Below are 22,422 nucleotides of genomic sequence, written 5' to 3'. Positions count from 1 at the left end.
ATGTGTTCACAGCTTGGCACTTACCAGAAGATCAATAAGTGGTCTTTTTAGATGTTTGATAGTCTTTTCTGGAGAATAGTTTCATTGTGTACATCAAAAGCTTTAAGATTGAACCCAGAAATTCTGTTTTATGCATTTATCCCAAGGAAATTGTCAGAGATGTGCCAAAGATCTATGTATAAATGTACCAGGTCCACAAAGCTGATCTTGCCAATAGTGTTTTTAGGAGGAAAAAACATTGGGGTATGAGGAGGGGAAGAACCTAAAGATCCTAATAAAAAGAAGGGGTAAATACACACACAAACAATGGAATACCATGCAATTATGTGGTTGAAGTAATATTGTAATTACACAATAATATGTAGTATGATTTCATCTCCATAATTTTTTTTTTTTTTTGAGACGGAGTTTGGCTCTTGTTGTCCAGGCTGGAATGCAATGGCACGAGCTCAGCTCACTGCAACCTCCACCTCCTGGGTTCAAGCAATTCTCCTGCATCAGCCACCCTAGTAGCTGAGATTACAGGCACGCACCACCATGCCCTACTAATTTTTTTGTATTTTTAGTAGAGACAGGGTTTCACCATGTTGGCAAGGCTGGTCTTGAACTCCTGACCTTAGGTGATTCATCCACCTCGACCTCCCAAAGTGCTGGGATTACAGGCGTGAGCCACCACACCCAGCCTAAAAAATTTTTTTAAAAGAAGTATGTATGTGTATTAGTCTGCTCAGGCTTCCATAACAAAATACCACAGGCTGAATGTCTTCAACAACAGAAATTTATTTCTCACAGTTTTAGAAGCTAGGAAGTTAAAGATCAAAGTGCTGGCCGGGCGCGGTGGCTCAAGCCTGTAATCCCAGCACTTTGGGAGGCCGAGATGGGCGGATCACGAGGTCAGGAGATCGAGACCATCCTGGCTAACACAGTGAAACCCCGTCTCTACTAAAAATACAAAAACTAGCCAGGCGAAGTGGCGGGCGCCTGTAGTCCCAGCTACTCGGGAGGCTGAGGCAGGAGAATGGCGTAAACCCGGGAGGCGGAGCTTGCAGTGAGCTGAGATCTGGCCACTGCACTCCAGTCTGGGCGACAGAGCGAGACTCCGCCTCAAAAAAAAAAAAAAGATCAAAGTGCTGGGAAGGCAGATTCACTCTGAGCAGCCTCGCCTCCTGGCTTCTAGGTGGCTGCCATCTCAGTGTGTGCTCACATGTTCTCTTCATGTGCATTTAGGTAGAAACAGCAAGCTCACTTATTAGGAGACACTGATCCTCTCCCTGTGACCTCATTTAACCTTAAATGCTTCCTTAGAGGCCCTGTCTCCAAGAACAGCCACATTGGAGGTTAGGGCTTCAACATATGAATTTGAGGGAGGGGGTACTCATTCAATCCATAACATAAAGAGGAGTAAATACACACACACGATGGAATACCATGCAATTATGCATAATTATGCATAATGTAAGAGACAGGACAAAACCAAACTTTGTTCTGTCTACTCTCACACAATCACTAGCACACAGAATACTTCATCTCTGGTCACCAAAATATGTAGGGATTCTGCCTTCCCCCTCCATACACCAACCAATCAATTCTGACACTGTCTACCAAGAGGTAGTCTGTCAGATCCCACAGGTTGAGGGCTCAACCCCACAAGATTGCCCCACATTGCAGATGCCAATCACAAGTCCCAGGTCAGGACCTGCACTTCTAACTAACTGGCTATGAATCAGGCTTCCCATGACCGCCTCCTTGGATTTGATTTGCTAGAGCAGTTCACAGAACTCAAGGAAACAACTTACTTACATTTACCTGCTTATTATAAAAGGTATTACAAAGGATACAGGCACACGTCCAGATGGAAGAGATGCACGGGGCTAGGTATGCATAAGGCCATTTTTGAACATGATGTAAATGAAATCATACAAGATGTGCTCTTGGCACCTGGCTTCGTTTGCTCAACACTATGTCTGAGATTCATTGAACACATTTATTTATTTAGAGACAGAGTCTCCCTCTGTCATCCAGGCTTGAGTCCAGTGGTGCGATCTCGGCTCACTGCAACCTCTGCCTCCCAGGTTCAAGTGATTCTTCTGCCTCATCCTCCCGAGTAGCTAGGATTACAGGTGCCTGCCATCATTCCTGGCTAATTTTTGTATTTTTAGTAGAAACAGAGTTTCACCATGTTGGCCAGGCTGGTCTCGAACTCCTAATCGCACACCTCGGCCTCCCATAGTGCTGGGATTACAGGAGTGAGCCGCCATGCCCAGCCCAACACATACTTTTAAATGGAACTTTATGAAACATATTTGCATGCGTCTTGGGTTTTTTACCTTAATAAAGTATAAGCCCCCTTACAAGTCAGCGCGTACAGGCCTCCCTCATTCTTCTGATACCTCCGTATCATTCCATAATGTTATATATGTTCCACAATTTATTTCGCTTTTTATCTCTTAGCAGATTTCATAGACATGAGTTGAAGAGACTGTGTTTTTAATGTTAATAATAACAAATTATATTCCCTGAAAGTTGTAGGGATTTATATTTTCACCAGCATATAACACTATCTAATTTACCACATACTCATCTGAGAGTCCTAAATTTTTATTTCACTAATGAATTTGTTTTTAAAATAAGTAATGCAGATGGTCTATTAAAAATTTCACAGGTGTGTGATAAAAGTAAGTCTCCCTTTTACTCATCTCCCAGTGATACAGTTCTCTTCCCAGAGACAACCTCTTTGTATCTAAGATATTGTATGCATATACAAATATATATATGTATAATATAGAATACATTCAGTAGTTAAAGAAGCAATTGAAACTTCTTTAACTACTGAATAGTATCATATAGTATGGTTACAACATAATTTAATGAGTTATCATGTGGTTTTCAATCTCTTATTATGAATACCACTGTAATGAATATCCTGTAGAATAAATTATTAAAAATGGAATTGTTAGAACATATATATTTTTAAATAAACATTTTATTGAAATATAACATACGGAAAAGTATACGTAAGTGCACAAGTCTATAAATTTTAACAGAGTAAACATACCCATACAATTACACCCAGATCAAGAAACAAATACTACCAACATCCAAAATGTGCCCTCCAGCCCCTTTATTAGTTACTAACCCAGTTCACCTAAAGTAATTGCTACTATAATTTCCAGTACCACAGATTAATTCTGCCTTGTTTTGAATGTTATATTGTATTTTTTAATAGTTGTCCCTTCACAGAAATTGTATAATTTCCTACTTCCACCTAACTATATATATGAAAATGCTCTTTTCCTAACACCTTCAACAACCCAAGGGGTTATTAAACTTTTTTATCTTTGCCAGTTAGGTGAAAAATATGTCCTATTTTTATTTCATATTTTTCTTATAATGAAGTTCAGCATCTTTTCATATATTTAAGAGCCATTTTTATCTTTATTTCTATTTATAGTCCTTGTCCTTTCTTATTTTCTAATGGATTTGTAAATGTACTGCAGTATATATTTAAAAACCCTTTGTGAATATATTTATTATTTTCCCTACAGACAATTTTATCATGCTTTTCTTTTTCACCTTCTCTTGGGAATAATATTGGTTTTTTCCTAACTAGTGCAGTTGAGTGTCTTTCTCAGTGTTTTTTGATTATTTACATTTTCTCTTCTAGATATTGCTTCTTGAAATCCTTTGTTTTCTATTGGATTATCTTCTGATATCTAGAAATTCTTTTTATATTAGCAATAGTATCTCTTTATACTGTTACATCACAAAAAGTTCACCCCCTTTGTCAGTAGTCTTTTAAAATTTTATGGTATCTTTCTTATTTTGTAACAGCTTTATTGAGATGTAATTCACATACCATATCATGACCCATTTGAAGTATACAATTTAATAGCTTTAACATATTCTCAGAGTTGTGCAACCATCATTGCAATCATTTGAGAATATAGTCATCACGACAGAAAGAAACCCTGTACCCATTGTCTGTCATGCCCCCATCATCCCCCAGCTCCAGGCAACCACTCATTTACTTTATGTATCCATCGATTTGCCTGTTCTGGACATTTCATATAAACGGGGTCATATTGTGTGACTGGCTTCTTTCACTTGTAGCAGGATGAGCCGCAGACAAAACTCCTCAGACACCGAGTTAAAGAAGGAAGGGGTTTATTCGGCTGGGGGCATCGGCAAGACTCCTGTCTCAAGAGCCGAGCTCCCTGAGTGAGCAATTCCTGTCCCTTTTAAGGGCTCACAACTCTAAGGGGGTGCATGTGAGAGGGTTACGTGACTGGGGGCTGCATGCACCCGTAATTAGATTGGAACAAAACAAGATAGGGATTTTCACAGTGCATTTCTATACAATGTCTGTAATCTATAGATAACATAACCGATTAGGTCGGGGTTGATCTTTAACTACCAGGCCCAGGGTGCGGCGCCGGGCTGTCTACCTGTGAATTTCATTTCTGCCTTTTAGTTTTTACTTCTTCTTTCTTTGAAGGCAGAAATTGGGCATAAGACAATATGAGGGATGGTCTCCTCCCTTACACTTAGCATAATGTTTTCAAGATTCATCCATGTTGTAATATGCATTCAGTACTTTATTCCTTTTAATTGCAAAATAATATTCTGTTGCATATATATTCCAGATTTTGTTTATCCAGAGATCATTTGATGGACATTTGGATGGTTTCCACCTTTTGGCTATTATAAATAATACTGCTATGAACACTGATGTACAAGTTTCTGTTTGGATTTTTGCTTGTTTGTTTTTCTTGGACTATGGCTGGAAATGAATTACTGGGTCAAAGGAGAACTTTATGTTCAGCCTTTTAAGGAACTGCCACATTGTTTTCCAAAGCAGCTGCACCATTCCACATTTCCATCAGAAATGTATGAGAGTTCCAGTTTCTTCACATCTTCAACAATATTTGTTATACTTGGACTGTTTTATTATAACCATCTTAATGTGTATAAAATGTTAACTCATTGTGGGTTTTTTTTCTACCATCTTAACCATTTTTTAAATTGTGGTTTAAAAAGTGTCACACAAAATTTGCCATCTTAACCATTTTTAAGGTATAGTTCAGTAGAGTTATGTATATTTGCATTGTGGTGAAACACATTTCCAGACCTTTTTCTTCTTGCAAAACTGAAACTCTATACTCATTAAACAGCTCCCTTTTTCCCCTTCCCCCAGCCCTGACTAAGCACCATTCTACTTTGTCTCTGAATTTGACTACTTTAGATAACTCATTAAATGAAATTATATAATAATAAGTGGTTAGATAACTCATTAAATGAAATTATACAGTAAGTGGAAATTATACAATAACTGCTTATTTCTCCTAACATAATGTCTTCAGGGTTCATCCATATTGTAATATGTGACAAGAGTTCCTTCCTTTTTAAGGCTGAATAATAATCCATTGTATGTATTTACCATATTTTATTCATTCATCTGTCAGTGGACATTTGGCTTGCTTCCGCCTCTTGGCTATTGTGACTAATGCTGCCATGAACATGGGCATGCATCTCATAATGATTCTGCTGTATATTTTTCTGATAGCTAATGATGTTGCGCATCTTTTCATGAGCTTATTGGCCATCTGTATATCTTCTTTGAGAAATACCTATTCAGATCCTTTTCCTATTTGTCAACTGAGTTGTCTTTTTATTGTTCAAGTTTAAGAGTTCTTTTATTATTTTGTCTTTGTCAAATATGCATTTTATATAGGGAGGTAAACTCTAACTTTATTTTTTTCCAAGTAACCAATTATCCAGCACCATTTATTGAATAATCTACCTTTTTTTTTTTTTAGACAGGATCTCCCTCTGTCACCCAGGCTGGAGTGCAGTAGCATGATCTCAGATCACTGCAACCTCTGCTTCCTGGCTCAAGTGATCCTTCTGCCTCAGCCTTCTGAGTAGCTGAGACCACAGACGCGTGTCACCACATCTGGCTAATTTTTTTTTTTTTTTTTTTCTAGTAGAGACAGGGTTTCTCCATGTTGTCCAGGCTGGTCTCAAACTCCTGAGCTCAAGTGATCTACCCACCTCAGCCTCCCAAAGTGCTGGGATTACAGGCATGAGCCACTGTGCCTAGCCTGAATAAACCATCTTTTTTCCTCCTTTAACAAGTATTTATTGAGCAAATATGTTAGGTGAGACCCTGAGAAAATAAGGATAAAATGATGCAGAGGTAATATCTGTGTGCAAAGACATATGTGTGCGTAAATAACTGTGGGTCAGCAAGATAATGGTTTAAATGAAGGCTTGTGCAAATCATTTTGGAACAACTGGAAAAGAGCTACCAATGTCTACCTAAACTTTAGGGAAGAAGATAAAAGGAGAGTGAGAAGTGAGGGTTTTCATAATAAAAGAGTGAGAACCAGGCACTGTGCTGGGGAAGGACATTTAAACATTGAAAACTGCTTGCTAGTGTAAAATACTTATTTCACTGTTTCCTCAAGTTGAACTTAATGCAAATATTCTATAGTAAATGAACAGGTATTCTCTTTTGTGATGAAATATGTCATGCTTATTTCTTGGTGCCTTTTACCTTACATAGTCTATGTCTTAGTCCATTTAGGCTGCTATTAACATAAAAAAAAACCTGGCCGGGCCCGGTGGCTCACACCTGTAATCCCAGCACTTTGGGAGGCCGAGGCAGGTAGATCACAAGGTCAAGAGATTGAGACCATCCTGGCCAACATGGTGAAACCACGTCTCTACTAAAAATACAAAAATTAACTGGGCGTGGTGGCATGTGCCTATAGTCCCAGCTACTAGGGAGGCTGAGACAGGAGAATCGCTTGAACCCAGGAGGCAGAGGTTGCAGTGAGCCAAGATCATGCCACTGCACTCCAGCCTGGTGACAAAGCGAGACTCTGTCTCAAAAAGAAAAAAAAAAAAAAAACCTTAGGGTAATTTATAAACAACAGAAATTTATTGCTCACAGTACTTGAGGTTGGGAAGTCCAAGGTCAAGGCGCTGGCAAATTCAATGTCTGGTAAGGTCTGACCTCTACTCCAAAAATGGCACCTTGTTGCCATGTCCTCACATGGCAGAAGGGGTCAAGAGAAATTACTGGACCCTCTTTTGTCGAGGCATTAATCCCATTCATGAGGATGGAACCATTGTGACTTGATCTCTTCAGAAAGGCCCCACCTCTTAACATTGTCACATTGGGTATTAGGTTCCAAGATACGAATTTGGGGGGATACCAACATTCAAATCATCACACCCTGCCTAAGACAAACATTTCTATTAGAATGATTGTCATTCCATAGTCTTGTAATGTAAACAAACTGAATAAACCATTTTCTTCTGGATATATGTAATATACAGACAAATATTCATAATTATGAAAATAATTTGTGCTTACCAAGAACTATCAGCTCTTTATCTTATAACATGTAGCATTTTTAAATAATAGCATATAGTGTCTGCTTTCTTATCAAAGGTATCACTTCACCAAAAGTGGTAGAAATATGGTTTTATTTCAGAATTCATATTATTTAGAGATTGTTCAGATATTTTAACCTGTTTTTGCTGATTATAGAATAAATGTATCACAAAGTTATTTTTGTTTATTTGTTGTAGACTCATCAATTATTTTATAGTTATGCTCTCTATATTAGTTATCAGGGGTACCCAAAATCTTTGACTCAGAATTACATAATGGGAAAAGTCTAGTTTGACATATAAAGTGCTGAATGCTCTATTTGTTTTCTTAGTATACATTTTAGTTGGTTCTCATTTGGCACCCCTCTGTCAGAATCTAAGTCATCCTTGGAATTTAGCTAACTAATTGGAAAATAGAACCAACAGGTTCTATTTTAGGTATGGTATGATATAACCATAATTTATCTCACCTATATAGTTCACAAAATAGTAGCATCTTGACACTTCAGGTTTTTGAAATATTGGTATAAAGTGAACAACAGAACTTTAATTTGCTCAGATCTAAAGAAATGGAATTGGTTTCTGCTTGTGATTATGAATCAATAGAGTATATTAATGGATCTTAGGGAGAAAATTAGAGCTCACTTTAAATATAAACTTATAATAGTAATAATTGCCTGTTGTTTATTTTTCCACAGTTCTTAGTGGTCTGTGTTCTAATGACTGTCCTCGTAAGATAACAGTAAGTAAACTTAACTCTGTTATAAATATGTCTATGAAAATTCTCTGTATAAGTAGACTCACACAAAATAGTTGTTACAGATTATAATCAAATATCATTATTATTTGGCAGTAAAGAATCCTTCATTACTCAAGAAAACTGTGCTGAAAGTAAAGTACCTTTCCTAAAAAAAGTCTTACCTGAAGGGTCGTCTTTATGAAGCCTTTTCTGATATCCTTAAAGGAGTGACTACCCCTCCAATTATTTTAAGACATTTTGGCATTTATAATGTTTCATTACACTTGTTTAGATTAGATGCCTCTCCACACAGGACTGTAACCCCCTGAGGTCAAGAACCATGTCATCTTGTGTACCTGTATAGGTCACAGAGCCAAGCATATAGTAGGCAATTAGTGACTTTTTTGTGTGTAGTCTTAATATTGACTTGCTGTCTAATAGAATGTTTCAGTGAAATAACAAATGTGAAAATAATTAGTTTTTGTCAGAACCAATTCATGTAAACTGTAATAAGAATATTGTATTTGAAAGTATGCATGTGTTTGTGTGTGTGTACAGGGAACTGTTTGGGGTCTTTGTAGTAATCCTTGTTTCAAAAGAAATTAGCCAGTGTTTAAAGATAAGGAAACTGAGACACAGAGAAGTTAAATTATCCAAAGTCATGGAGCTATTAAATAGTGGAACTGCAATACAAACTAGATGTTCTCATTATTGTCTCATATTCTTACAGTGTAATTAAACATTACATTGACAATATTTTATGTATAGTTGGGAAACTTCCCATATTTAAGAAGTGTGGAAACAGACCTTGACACAGGGATATAATCTAGATTCAAATTGGGGGCAACACCTCTGAAGTAGTGAAGAAAGCAGCAGTGGCAGAAGGAGAAGATGCATGGGGAGCTCTGGAGCTAAGATGATCCTTCAAATGTGGCCCGAACTGAGCCAGAGGGGCCCGGCCTTTGAACTCTTGCATCAATCACACATCACATCCAGACAGGCCTCCAGGAAAGTGTTAACATTTATATGAGGCAGCTCTCTTTGGCTAAGAACTATCTCCAGGTAGGAACCCTGCCGTGAGCTATTAGCAGCCAACACATGCCAGCTCAAGGAATAAGTGTGTAGGTCCTGAAGAGAAGATCTGGATGAGGCATCACCACAGTCGCTGCCGCGTGCATGTGAATGTTTGGTCCAACCCATATACTTTTATATCACTGTAAAACTGTGGATGGGATTCATCAGCCTAAAGATTAACTTGGTCATTCAGGTATTATCTACCTACTTTGTGAAACATTCAGACCTACATTTCTCCCTCTAACTAACCATATCTCCATTCTGTGACTCTTTGATTATTGCATGTTCATGCAAAGAACTTTAAAAAGTTATAGTTGAAACCACTGATTTTACTTACAAGTTCTAGATGAAAGTTTGATAGTGAGCGCTGTATAGCCAAGGTAGGTGACACTTGTTTTTTGTTTTTTTTTTTTTGAGACAGAGTCTCACTCTGTCCCCTAGGCTGGAGTGCAGTGGCGCAATCTCGGCTCACTGCAAGCTCCACCTCCCGGGTTCACACCATTCTCCTGCCTCAGCCTCCCTATTAGCTGGGACTACTAGGCATCCTCCACCATGCCCGGCTAATTTTTTATATTTTTAGTAGAGACGGGGTTTCACCATGTTAGCCAGGATGGTCTCAGTCTCCTGACCTCGTGATCCGCCCACCTCAGCCTCCCAAAATGCTGGGATTACAGGTGCAAGCCACTGCACCCGGCCAGGCAGGTGACACCTCTAAGATCCATAAGGCTTCCTGTCTCCTTATCTTAAAATATTAAGCCACTTCTATCTTACAGTGAACAGAACCATTTGGAAAGTCACATAAGTAAAGTCCAACATGCAGAGCTGCCTTTGTAATGACTACCCTTACCGCCCAGCACCTTTGGGCTTTTCTGCAGATAATATATCTGCCTCCCATTAATTCGTTTATGACTTTCTTTGAAATTAAGATCGTGTTGAGCTGCCCTTCACATATATCATTTTCCTTCTCTCTGATATTTTACTGATACCATAGATCACAATTTTATCAGCATGTAAACAAATGCACAGTGTACTTACCCAGTATCACAAATGTCAAATGTATGCCCACTTGTGAAATTATTTACTTCTTGAAAAAGTGGTTCTTCTTCATATTCCTTTGCCATCAGATCATAGTAAAAAGTGTTATAATGGATGTGACCCAGTGTGAAACAGAGAGAAAATGTACATCCCATATAGTATTCTCTACCTCTTGAGTTAATTCATGAGTTGAATAGCTCTTCTGCTGGTTATGTGTTCTATCACACCTGATAAGGCAGACTATCAGGTGTATAGAAAGAGGAAAAAATTACTCCGCTCATGAACCGATCCCACCCATATTCCTTCATCTCCATTTTGAAAAAACTTCAGAGTGTTTTATTCATATTCAGTTTTAGCTATTCACTCCCATGGCCATAGCCCGGACCTAATCTACCAGAATGGTTTCACTTCTGAAACCCTAATTTCATTTATCCAACTCTGACCACAGCCTATTTTCCAGCCCTCCCACTCTGTTACTCTAATTATACCTGTTCCACTTTAAAACCATTAGTCTCTCCACCTGTGTCAGCTCACTATTGTCTTTACCTACCTCCTTATTTAGTTACCACACACCAACATTACTTCTGCCAGTACCTTGAACTCCTATAAAGCACTGACTTCCCACTGTACCTGCCTGGGAGAATTTCAACCCTGGGTTAGTCCAGCTATCTCTTATTCCCTCCTATGCCTAGGATACTGGGCATTTCTGAAGAAAAACCTGTAGCTCTGCGTATTGGCACAGCCCCCTCTGTATTAGTCCATTCTCACACTGCTATGAAGACATACCCACGACTGGGTAATTTACAAAGAAAAGAGGTTTAATTGACTCACAGTTCTGCATGGCTGGGGAGGATTCAGGAAACTTAACAATCATAGTGGAAGGCACCTCTTCACAGGGCAGCAGGGGAGAGAATGAGTGCCAGCAGGGAAAATGCCAGATGCATATAAAACCATCGGATCTCCTGTGAACTCACTATCACGAGAACACCATGGGGGAAACCGCTCCCGTGATTCAGTTACCTCCCACCAGGTCCCTCCCATGACATGTGGGTATTATGGGGATTACAATTCAAGGTGAGATTTGGGTGGGGACACAGCCAAACCATATTACCCTAATTCATGGTTTTCAACCTCACATGAGCACTTTTTGTATTATATCACAGTTTTATATGGAATCCCAGTCATATTTTCTTCCATTTCTTTTTTTTGGCTTCTTTCAAGATTTTCTCTTTGTTTTTGATTTTTTGCAGTTCAAATATGATATGCTTGAGTATAGATTTTTTCAGTATTTATCCTGCTTGGTATTCTCTGAGCTTCCTGGTTTTGTAGCTTGAGGTCTGTCATGAATTTTGGAAATTGCTCAATCATTATTACTTCAAATATTCCTTCTTTTGCCTTTCTCTCTTTCTTCTTCTTATATTCCTACTATGTATATTTACATCTTTGGCATCTTCAAGCTTAACTGATTCTTTCTTAGGTCATGTCCAATCTACCAATGAGTCCAATAAGGCATTCTTCATTTATTACAGTATTTTTTATTTCTATTTCCTTTTGATTCTTAGTTTCCATCTCTCTGCTTACATCAACCGTCCGTTCTTGTATGTTGTCTAATTGTTTCCATTAGCACCCTTAGCATATTAATCATAGTTATTTTAAATTCCTCGTCTGATAATTCCAAAACGTCTGCTATATATGAGTCTTGTTTTGATACTTGCTTTGTCTCCTCGGACTTTTTGTTTTGTTTTGTCTTTTGCCTTTCAGCATGCCCTGTAATTTTTTATTGAAAGCTGGATATGATGTGTTAAGTGAAGGGAACTAAGGTAGACAGACCTTTACTGTGGAAGTTTTAAGGTTGATCTGACTAGGAATTAGGCTGTATTTACTATTTGCAGTAGCTGTTGTGTTAGAGATAAATATTTCCTCTAGTGTCCTTGTTTTTGTCTCCTCTGGTGTGACGGTTTCCTTCTTAAATGAAAGATAGCCAGTGATGACGAGCATTTTTTCATGTATCTGTTGGCTGTATGCATGTCTTCTTTTGAGAAATGTCTGTTCATATCCTTTGTCCACTTTTTGATGGGGTTGTTTTTTTCCTCGTAAATTTGTTTGAGTTCTTTGTAGGTTCATCACTGGCCATCAGAGAAGTGCAAATCAAAACCACAATGAGATACCATCTCACACCAGTTAGAATGGCAATCATTAAAAAGTCAGGAAACAACAGGTGCTGGAGAGGATGTGAAGAAGTATGAGCACTTTTACACTGTTGGTGGGACTGTAAACTAGTTCAACCATTGTGGAAGACAGTATGGCGATTCCTCAGGGTTCTAAAACTAGAAGTACCATATGACCCAGCCATCCCATTACTGGGTATATACCCAAAGGATTATAAATCATGCTGCTATAAAGACACATGCACACATATGTTTACTGCGACACTATTCACAATAGCAAAGACTTGGAACCAATCCAACTGTCCATCTCTGACAGACTGGATTAAGAAAATGTGGCACATATACACCATGGAATACTATGCAGCCATCAAAAAGGATGAGTTTGCGTCCTTTGTAGGGACATGGATGCAGCTGGAAACCATCATTCTTAGCAAACTATCACAAGAAGAGAAAACCAAACACCGCATGTTCTCACTCATAGGTGGGAACTGAACAATGAGATCACTTGGACTCGGGAAGGGGAACATCACACACTGGGGCCTATCATGGGGGGGGGGAGGAGGGAGGGATTGCATTGGGGAGTTATACATGATATAAACGTTATGCACATGTACCCTAGAACTTAAAGTATAATAAAAAATAAAAAATAAAAAAAATAAAAAAAAAAAGAAAATGTGGCACATATACACTATGGAATACTATGCAGCCATAAAAAAGGATGAGTTTGTGTCCTTTGTAGGGACATGGATGCAGCTGGAAACCATCATTCTCAGCAAAGTATCACAAGAACAGAAAACCAAACACCGCATGTTCTCACTCATAGGTGGAAATTGAACAATGAGATCACTTGGACTCTGGAAGGGGAATGTCACACACTGGGACCTATTATGGGGAGGGGGGACGGGGGAGGGATGGCATTGGGAGTTATACCTGATGTAAATGATGAGTTGATGGGTGCTGACGAGTTGATGGGTGCAGCACACCAACATGGCACAGGTATACATATGTAACAAGCCTGCACATTGTGCACATGTACCCTAGAACTTAAAGTATAATTAAAAAAAAGAAAAAGAAAAGTATTACGAGGAGACTTGGTCTCTTTTCTCTAGTAATACAGCTTTAAAATCTCATAATTAACATAATTAAAGTTTTTTTATACTTTCAAAAAAAATGAAAGATAATGTTTGCAGTGCTTTGGGCTGTAATTCCCTGTTATACAGGAGCCCAGTTGATGAAGTACTGGGATAGAAAAAGTGTTCTGTCATCTTATCATTAGGTCTCACTATTTTAGTGAACCTGTGTCCCTGGGCTGTGACCTTCACAAGTGCTTCTCAGCTTCCCTGTCTTCTTAGGTGACACAGGAAGATGAGACGGAGCTGAAGTTGAGTATTTCCCTTTCCCCAGGTCAGTTAGGCTTTTATTAAACCCAAGTCAGTTAAGCTCTAGTAAAAGTTTTCTTTGAAGGCAGGCTGTTAGGGAGAACAGAGAGCATGTTTCAGAATGGTTACCTTCTCATGCTGCTGCTGGAAACATGAAGGTATTTTTCTCCAGTCTTCACAGTGAGAATCTGGTTGAATTCCTGGAGGTAAAACTCACAAAAGTGTAAGTGTGAGGGTTCCCCCCTGCCCTGAACCCTTGCAGTTTTGAATACTCAAGCTAGTCTACACTGAGCCTCCAGCAGTTTTTCAGTTAGGTCTTCTTACCTGTATTGGCTCCATCTTTGATCTGCTCTTGGGCTTCTGCTTCTTGTAAGCTGTGACTCTGTTTCCACTTGTCTATCTCTCCAGTTTGCAGAGTAGCAGTTTGTCCTGTGACCTTAGTTCTCTGAAAGATCTAAGAAAAGTTGTTGATTTTCTATTTCTTTGCTTTTTTCTTATTAGAACTAGAGTGACAACATTAAAGAACTTTACATGTCGGACCAGAAACTGAAAGCTCTCCTTGCATTGTTACTGGTTTTGCTTTATTTGAAGTTTGTTTTTGTCCGTTTTACTTCATGGCTTTTATCACTGTATCTTCCTGTGTGTCATTTATTGCTCTCTATCTTGGTTTTTTTTAACTTTTTAAAAATTTGTAAACATCTATGAAAGTATAAATTAGTATAATAAAACTCCTTGGCTGGGCACAGTGGTTTGCGCTTGTAATCCTAGCACTTTGGAGGCCGAGGCAGGAGGATCACTTGAGCCCAGGAGTCTGAGACCAGCCTGGGCAACGTGCTGAAACCCCATCTCTACAAAAAATACACAAATTACCTGGGTGGTGGTGTGCACCTGTACCCGAGCTACCCGGGAGGCTGAGGTGGAGAATCACCTGAGCCTGGGGAGGTAGAGGCTACAGTGAGCCATGATCATGCCACTGCCCTGCAGCCTAGGCAACAGAGTAAGACTGTCAAAAAAGAAAAAAGAAAAAAAAAAAAAAAAAAACAGAACAAATACATAAAATTCTTGTGCCCATACCCAATTTCAACAATATCATTATATGCCCAATTTTATTTCACCCATACCACCACCTACTACCCATCCCACCACCTACTACCCATCCCACCCACTCCTCCCTCTAGAGTACTTTAAGGCTAATCCATCATCTCTAAATACTTTCGTGTGTTGTAAATACACATTTTACTTGTCATACCAGAAGTTCTCTTTCTTCATAAGAACTATTTAATACCCTTTCTATTTCCCAGTTTCCAGTTCTCAGTAGTTAACCTTCCCTCCTACTTCAAAAAAGAAAATAATCCATGAAATGCAAATCTCTTCAACTATCTACAGTAATTTTGAAGAAGTTATTTCACTTCTGTTAAGTCTCATTCTCCATGTCTGTAAAACTAACCTGTGTAAGTTTCCTATCACTGCTGTAACAAATTAACATAAACTTAGTGGCTTAACACAACACAGATTTATTCTCTTACAATTCTAGAGGTTGGAAGCCTGAACCATGTTTCACTGAACTAAAATCAAGTTGTCAGCAAGCCTGCATCCCTTTTTGGAGGTTTTGGGGAGAATACATCCCCTTACCTTTTCCAGGTTCTTGAGGCTGCATATCTTCCTTGGCTCATGGCCCTTTCCTCCATACCCAAAGCCAGCAGTGTGTAAATCTTTGTAAACATCACACATTTGTGAAATATGGATATGGTAAATATCAGTATTATTAGTGAGTGCTACCATAAATATCTGGGACTCAAAAGAGTATTTATATTCCTGTTTTCTGATTTTTTTTCCTTCAAATATCCAACTAATTTTTGAAATCTTTTATTCTCAGTGTAAGGCGTATTCTGACTTTTCACTATGTCAGTGGAGATAATGGCCTTTTTCTCTGTGACTTTGTAATTCTTTTCACCAAAGCCTAGTGACTTTTTCCACTTTGTGGATTATGAATCTAGAAGCAGGCAGATAAGTACTTTTCCCCTTGGAGAGCAGATGGTTTAAAAGTAGTCTTTGACTTCCCCATATTCAAAAAGACTCTGTGCACATTCCTTTGACAGAGCTCCATGGGGGCAGAAAACAGTATCTCTTTTTCTTGCCAGCATATCCTAGAAACTAACAGAGGGCCTGGTGTTTAATAATTTGTCACTTGGGCCAGGCACGGTGGCTCATGCCTATAATCCCAACACTTTGGGAGGCTGAGGCAGGCAGATCACAAGGTCAGGAGATCAAGACCATCCTGGCTAACATGGTGAAACCTCGTCTCTACTAAAAATACAAAAAATTATCCGGGTGTGGTGGCGCGCACCTGTAGTCCCAGCTACTCGGGAGGCTGAAGCAAGAGAATGGCGTGAACCCAGGAGACGGAGCTTGCAATGAGCCCACATTGCGCCACTGCGCTCCAGCCTCGTCTACAGAGTGAGACTCCATCCCAAAAATAATAGTAATAATAATAACAATTTGTCGGTTGACCTCTGCAGCACTAAATATAATCCCCTCCTCCACACCCATTCTCATTGCTTTTCCTCTTGACTGAAAACCAGTGCACCAGCTGTGCTGTGGGGTCACACCTGCCTCCTCTCCGGGAACCTTATGGGCCTTGTTCCACTGTTTATTTGGCCTATGTATCCGGCCTCCACTTGTCTGCTGGTGTGTTTCCTTCAGCAGTTAAGGATGTCTAAGTCTCTTATCTGTACATACATACATATGTACCTTCTGAAACCCACATCCCCTCCAGCTACTACCCATCTCTGTTTTCTTTTCTCAGCCAAACTCCTTGAGTGGCCTGCATTTGGATCTCTCAAATTCCTCACCTCAGTATCCTTAACCCACTGTTATCGTCTAGCCTTTGAGCTTATGCCACTGCAGCTGCATGTGATACTGCCAACACTTATAGGAACACTCCCTTTTCTCAGCTGCCTTCATGCTGTTTCTTCCCAGCTCTCCTCCTACCTGTCTGCCCATTCTTCCAGGTTTCTTTATGGACTTCTCTTCTGCCTATCTTTTAAATGTTGGTGATTTTCAGGTTCCATCCTAGATTCTCTTCTCACTGTATATACAATAGTCCCCTGTTATCCACAAAGATGCATTCCAAGATCCCCAGTGGATGTCTGCAACCTTGGATAGTACTGAACCCTATGCACCTTGTTTTTCCTACACAGACGTACCTATGATAAAGCTTAGTTCAGAAATTAGGCACAGTACGAGATTAACAATAATAACTGATAATAAAATAGAACAGTTATAACAATATACTGTAACAAAAGTTATGTGAATATTTCTCTCTCAAAATACATTATGGTATTGTACAATGAGTAACTGAAACCACAGGACACGAAACCGCACATTAGCAGGGACTACTCTGAACTCTTTAAATGATCTCAACCACTCTCCTGAACATCACACCTTTGTATCTGAGTCCCTTACAAGGAAGGACCCTGAAATCTAACGTTCCCCACCCCCAAAACCCAGTCCTCTTCCCATGTTCCCTGACTCACTTTTTCCTTTCCCTTGTCCCCCAAATCTACTAGATTATCATTCTTTCCTCACAACTGTCCCTTCTCTCTGTCCTGTTACTGTATTTCAGGCCTGTTTTTTTTTTTTTTTTTTTTTTCCTGACTGCTGCAGTTATCTAAGCTATCCTTCAAAAACATACTACAATAGTGATCTTTCTAAAACACAAACCTTCAGTGGCTCCCCTATACCCTTGAGAGATTGTCTAAATCTAGCTTCCTGAGATAGAGCCCTGGTTTACCCCTTCAGCCTTATCTCTTGCAGTTTTTCCTCACGCCCCCCCACAATTCTATAATCAACTCCCTGAACCGCTATGTTCTGTCACCTCTGTCACCTCCTGCTCCTACACCTGCCTCTGTACTGAAGCCTTGTCTTCTTCACCTTCTCCTAGTTTGCTCTGTGTGACCTTCGGGTTGGCACTCAGACAACATTTCCTCCGAGAAAGAATTCCCTGGCTTCCCTTTGACACAGAATTGGATGCACCTTCTGTTGTTTCTTAGCACCCTATGCCTAGTCCTGCTACTGTCACTTATTATAGTTTAAAGTGGGTGAGTATCTGTGTTAAGTCCCTTCAGGATTGTGTCTTATTGATTATTCAGTCTTTACTCCCCAGCACAGTGCCTGACACATAGTTACATAATAAATATTTGAGGTATGAATAAATGAGCTTTCTCTAGAATTTGGTTTGCTTTTTAATGGGCCCTCATTGATAAGTTTACCATCGCATCTCTCACCCCAATAGCATATTCACTGTTGAGTATGAAAATTTGAAAAATAAATTACAAGCTATTTACAGGAGAAATGCATTCTGGAAAAGCTCTGATGCAAAGGAAAAATATTCCCTATTAACGCTCACAGAAATATCTCCTAATGAAACACAATTCTTTCCGTTGTTACAATTAATTTTTAATATATGCAACAGAACAAGGTGACTTTAACTTTTTCATCTTTTCAATCAGAAGGGGTCTCAGGCTTTTACCTATTCTATTTAGGAACATTCTGACAAAGCACAGGCCAAGTACATTTATCTTTGGGTCAGACGCCATGGCTTACACCTGTAATCCCAGCACTTTGGGAGGCTGAGGCAGAAGACTGCCTGAGCCCAGGAGTTCGAGACTAGTCTGACTAGCCTGGGCAACATAGTGAGATCCTGTCTCTACAGAATAAAAATATTTTACATTAGCTGCATGTGGTGGCACACGCCTGTAATCCCAGGTACTCAGGAGGCTGAGGTGGGAGGATCACCTGAGCACAGGTCAAGGCTGTAGTGAACTGTGATCGCACCACTGGGCTCCAGCCTGGGCAACAGAGTGAGAGCTTGTCTTTAAAAAAAAAAAAAAAAAAAAAAAAAAAAACTCTCTTATCTTTATTTTAGTGAAGTGAATGATCTGACTTGGTACAGTTTTACCATGCTTTAAAGTATAGCAGGCATTACTTCAGCCACTATTTATTGATTATAACTGATTTATTTGACATTCCTTAAAATATTACTCACTCCTTAATTCTGTTTGCCTTCTTTTGTCACTCCTGACGTTGGTAATATCATGCTTCCTGTACCAAAGATAGAAAAACGATGATACAGATATTTTCTGCATATAATATGCCTTTTTACAGTCCTTTACTTACCTTAGTCAGAGGGAAAATATCTTGTAGTTTTCATAGGAAAATAACCAGAATTAAAGGAAATGATATTTGATTTAATGTCTTAAAGAAATGAGTAAGAAACAATATAAAATTTTCAATATTAAACTAAATTGAGCATTGCAGCTAATGTTAATGAAGATAAAGACAAATGCCAGTGAATGGTCACTTAAAAAATAAACAGGATTTTTAAAAATTACCCTTGAGAAAAGTTAAGTCCATTCTATAAGTCAGCTATTTTTCTAATATTTTAGAATCATGAATTTATATCATATAATATCTAATTATTGATTATACCTAATATAATATCTTTTATATGTTTTTCCATTTTTATTTCATCATCCAGAGCCAATGATTTAAAGTATTATTTGCACTCCATTGTAGGAGCCCAAGACCTTGAAACAAACCCTTAGGTAATCAGATAACTGACACTAACATGGAAACCACCAAGATTTGGCTTACTTAAAAAGTCTCTAAAGAAAACAGAGGTATTCCAACCCCAATTTTATATGACAATAGGCACACAAGAGATGAGGTTAGTTAGAAAGAATCTATATGATACAACACCTAAACTGCATTACATCAGTGTGACATATCCTAGAACGAGAAAAAGGGTGCCAATGATAGTCTTTTTTTTACTGATAGTATGAAAAATTGAACCATCACTAATATGTCTAAATTTAACTTCCCTGAATTCTTTCAAACAAGCATCAGATGTGACATTTAAAAGGACGCCCTAATATAACCCAACTATGTAAAACGTATGAAAGATACAGCAATACTCCTTGTACCTTTATTGTATAGAAGAAACACAAAGTAAAAATTATTCCAGATCTCTTGGCATTTTCTATGAGCATAGCTATTTTTAGTATATTTTGTATTAAACATTCATACGGAGGTAAATCGCACTATTTTAGAAGAAAAAAATGAAGCTTAATGCTATGACATATGGGATAAGAAACCAAAAGACTTATAGGTCCAGGTATCAGTTGTATCATTTCAGTTGGGAAAGGAAATTGGGAATTAAATTGTTCATTATACAGATGGTGTAGAAGAGCAATTCTCAAACTTCTTGGTCTATGGACCCCAAAGAGCTTTTCTTTATGTGAGGTACATCTACTGACATTACTTTATTTGAAATTAAAACTGAAATAATTTTAAATGATACTGTTTTTAAAGATAACCCATTATATTAACATAATGTATTTTATTTTTTAAAACAGTATATTTTTCATATTAAAATATTAGGGAAAAGAGAGGCATTGCTTTATGTTATTACAAATCTCTTTAATGCTTAGTGTAATAGAAGATAGCATGTTCCCTTATCTCCTTTTACATTCAGATTTTTGTGGTATGTTGCCTTGGTTGAAATAGAGGAAAAAATTCAGCCTCACATAACTATGTAATAGAAAAGGGAGTGTTGGGCCGGGTGTGGGGGCTCACACCTGTAATCCCAGCACTTTGGGAGGCCGAGGCGGGTGGATCACGAGGTCAGGAGATCGAGACCATCCTGGCTAACATGGTGAAACCAAGTCTCTACTAAAAATGCAAAAAATTAGCCAGGTGTGGTGGCGGACACCTGTAGTCTCAGCTACTCGGGAGGCTGAGGCAGCAGAATGGCCTGAACACGGGAGGCGGAGCTTCCAGTGAGCCGAGGTTGCGCCACTGCACTGCAGCCTGGGTGACAGAGTGAGACTCTGCCTCAAAAATAAAAAAATAAAAGGGAGTGTTTTAATATCCTATTCAGATAATCAATATATACCAAAAAGTCATCAAGTGACAAGTTTCTTAAGGTTGATTGCAATGTGGATTTTGAAACTTTATCAATGAGTTGTTCCTACTTTGTTATGGTACTCATTGGTATTTGTTTATTAAAATGTTTAATTTCCACATATTTCCTTCTGTTGTTGATTTCTAATTCTGTTGTAATCAGAGAATATCATTTGTACAATTTCAATGCTTTTATATCTACTAAAGCTTGTTTTATGGTCTAGCATACCATAAAACATAAAGCTTGTTTTATGTTCTCCAGGTCCCTCCTCCATGTGTGTTTGAGAAGAATATGTACTCTGCTAGAGTTGGATGCAGTGTTCTCTACATGTCTGTTAGGTCTAGTTGGTTTACAGCGTTGTTCACATCTTCTTTTTTCCTGTTGATCCTCTATCTGGTTTTTCTATCCATTATTAAAATGAGTATACTGAAGTTTTCAACTATTATTGTTGAATTATCTGTTTCTCCCTCAAATTCTTTGGGGCTCTGCTGGTTAGGTGCATACATGCTTATAATTGTTATGTCTTCTTGATGGATTGGCCCTTTTATCATTATACAATGTATTTTATTGTGTCTAGAAACAATTTGTATTTAGTTAAGGTGTATTTGGTCTGATATCAGTATAGTCATTCCGTTTCTCATTGGGTTTCTTTTCCATGGTATACCTTTCCATGCTTTTACTTTCAGCCTATCTGTTGTCTACGAATCTAACGTGTGTATAACGTAGGTGGAATATAGTTTGTTATATTGTTCTATCCATTTGGTTAATCTTTGCCTTTTTGATAGGAGCATTTAACTCATTTATATTAAATGAAATTAGTGATAAGGCAGATTATGGCTGTCATTTTTTTGTTTTCTATATGTCATATTTTCTTGGCTCCTCAATACCACCATTACTGCATCCTTTTATACTATGCATTTTCTAGGATATGATTTTAATTCTTTTGTTGTTTCTTTCACTCTATTTTTATATTTTATTTTATTTATTTATTGTTTATTTATTTTGAGATGGAGTCTCACTCTGTTGCCCAGGCTGGAGTACAGTGGCGTGACCTAGGCTTGCTGCAACCTCCACCTCCTGGGCTCAAGTGATTCTCTTGCTTCAGCCTCCTGAGTAGCTGGGACTACAGGCATGCGCCACTGTGCCCGGCTAATTTTTGTATTTTTGGTAGAGACCACACCCAGCCTTGCTCTCTTTTTAAAAAGTTATTTTGGGCCGGGCGCAGTGGCTCATGCGTGTAATCCCAGCACTTTGGTTGGGAGGCTGAGGCAGTCAGATCACAAGGTCGGGAGTACGAGACCAGCCTGGCCAATATGGTGAAATCCCATCTCTACCAAAAATGCAAAAAAAAATTAGCTGGGCATGGTCTCACGCACCTGTAGTCTCAGTTACTCCGGAGGCTGAGGCAGAAGAATTGCTTGAATCCAGGAGACGGAGGTTGCAGTGAGCCGAGGTCGAGCTGCTGCACTCTAGCCTGGGTAACAGAATGAGACTCGGTCTCACACACACACAAAAAAAGTTATTTTGTTAGTAGTTGCTCTCAGGATTACAATTAACATCGTAACTTAGAAACAATCTAGTTCATATTAATTCCAGCTTAATTTTAGTAGCTTATAAAAACTTTGCTCTAACATATCTCAATTTGTACTATTATTGTCATAC

The 22,422-nt window shown here is 38.6% G+C and overlaps 1 protein-coding gene across 1 annotated transcript in view; it reads left to right on the top strand.

Annotated features, from left to right (window-relative positions):
• ITFG1 (integrin alpha FG-GAP repeat containing 1) overlaps positions 1-22,422 on the top strand; it is a 305,928-nt gene that overhangs the window by 227,744 nt on the left and 55,762 nt on the right. The window contains exon 13 of the mRNA XM_033218313.1: positions 8,100-8,143. Coding sequence (XP_033074204.1) covers positions 8,100-8,143 — 44 coding nt within the window. The remainder of the gene's footprint in view (positions 1-8,099; positions 8,144-22,422) is intronic.

The sequence above is a fragment of the Trachypithecus francoisi genome, unplaced genomic scaffold (genome assembly GCF_009764315.1).
Source record: "Trachypithecus francoisi isolate TF-2019V2 unplaced genomic scaffold, Tfra_2.0 Lachesis_group10, whole genome shotgun sequence".
Taxonomy (NCBI): domain Eukaryota; kingdom Metazoa; phylum Chordata; class Mammalia; order Primates; family Cercopithecidae; genus Trachypithecus; species Trachypithecus francoisi.
Note: the sequence above shows the minus strand (reverse complement) of the source record. Positions and strands in the feature narration are given on the sequence as shown.